General features: G+C 41.5%; 1 protein-coding gene across 2 annotated transcripts in view; it reads right to left on the reverse strand.

Annotated features, from left to right (window-relative positions):
- Positions 1-1742, reverse strand: part of rsph1 (radial spoke head component 1) — a 6343-nt gene that overhangs the window by 4112 nt on the left and 489 nt on the right. For both annotated transcript variants that reach the window (XM_032542032.1, XM_032542031.1), the window contains exons 3-5: positions 873-978; positions 682-772; positions 67-202 (exon numbers count right to left, since the gene is read on the reverse strand). In XM_032542032.1, coding sequence (XP_032397923.1) covers positions 67-202; positions 682-772; positions 873-978 — 333 coding nt within the window. The remainder of the gene's footprint in view (positions 1-66; positions 203-681; positions 773-872; positions 979-1742) is intronic.

Genomic DNA, 1742 nt, shown 5'->3' on the forward strand with positions numbered 1-1742 from the left:
TCCCCCGACACCCTTCTCCCACATGTCGTCAGTAAGCAGAGGCTGAGTCATTAAAGTAGAACTCACATTATTGTTGACAAAGTTGCCCTTGTATCTGGCATTAGAGTGGATGTACTCTCCAGCTGCCTCCATCTTGCCATTCAGCCAGGAGCCCCGGTACTGGGAGCCCGTCTGCTGGTAGTGGTAAACGCCCTGGCCGTGCCTGCAATCACATCAAGGTTACCAGCCAGTTTCAAATGTCCATTTTCTGTATCGAATTAGAATGGATTTAGAAATGTGCAGGTCAAAATTATGTTGAAACTAGGCTCATTATATATTACTGTTAATATGTAAGTAGATACTGCTGTATAATGAAAAAACAACATGTATTCTTCCTAGATATCTAAAATAATATATTTCTATTTTCACCAGCATTGATTTCCAGCAAAAATCCCATTCTTGTGCTGTATCACTGTATCACCACTTTGTAAAATACAAAGTATGGTATAGACCTCTCTAAAGTGTCCTGAGATAACTGCTGTTGTGATTTGACACTATAAATACAATTGAATGGAAATTGAATTGAATCACTGAATTTAGTTTAAAGAACTCTGGCAGGCTGGAGAAGGCACAGCAATATTCAGAACTGAAAACACGTCAGTGACATGCACTTGGATTTTTCAAACTATAGATATCGTGCACCTGATGTGATGCAGCCACTCTCCATCATACGTGTCTCCGTTGGGGTAGGTGTAGACCCCGTGGCCCTGTCTCAGGTCCTCCACCCATGACCCTGACGCACCCAGAGGGACAGCACTGAGAGTTAGTTCCTGAACCTCCAGCTGGACCCTTGTCAGCTGAAAACCTCACACACTGATGAACTCATATTTCACCTTCATATTTAGAGCCATCTGGATAGTAGAAGGTGCCCTGTCCATGTTTCATGTTCTTGTGATAGTCTCCCACATATCTTGCCCCATTCTTGAAGCGATATGTCCCCTTTAGACAAAACAGTGAAACAGACAGTTATTTTACACTTAACGTAACAGAAACCTGGGTGGCGATGATAGAACAATTGTTTCATCACAGACTGAATATGGATCTAGAAACATTAACACCATTTCTTTAATTCAAAGTGCACATAGGATATACATATACATAGTATTACTATTATTAGCTTCCATGTGAGGGTCTATTTGCTGTAGACCTTCACTCAGCCCCTGTGGGACCGGTGTTTTGGTTTAACAGGCAATCCTGTTCCCTGGAGACTTTCAGCTAAATGCGTCTGTGGTTGTCATAGTGACGACAGCTGTTGAAAACTGGCTGCCTCCTATCCTGTTTGAGACTCTGTATGATGTGTACACATGATTTCAATGAGTTAATTTAATGACATGCCCACGATTAGTCAATGTGATGTAATGGTGCACTGGGTTAGTCTACTGACTTTCATTTACAGCGCTGTGGAGGAAGGGCTGGCTAAATCAAATACAATATTAATATTTAAACGTTAAAGAGATAGAGATAACGTTAGACTGTCACCGGAAGAGCAACTCTCTCTCCTTTGCTTTTCCGTAGCAGCAAACAACGTTCAAAACGCAAAGTTTCCTCAAACAATACTCCAAAGACCACATAGGTACCGTTTTTAATGGAGATATTCTCGAGGACAGCTGCCTGTTCTCTTCCGGTTTTCAACAGCTGTTGTCACTATGACAACCACAGACGCATTTAGAAAGTCTACAGTGCAGGATATATATATATATATA

This window comes from Etheostoma spectabile, chromosome 17 (assembly GCF_008692095.1).
Source record: "Etheostoma spectabile isolate EspeVRDwgs_2016 chromosome 17, UIUC_Espe_1.0, whole genome shotgun sequence".
NCBI lineage: Eukaryota > Metazoa > Chordata > Actinopteri > Perciformes > Percidae > Etheostoma > Etheostoma spectabile.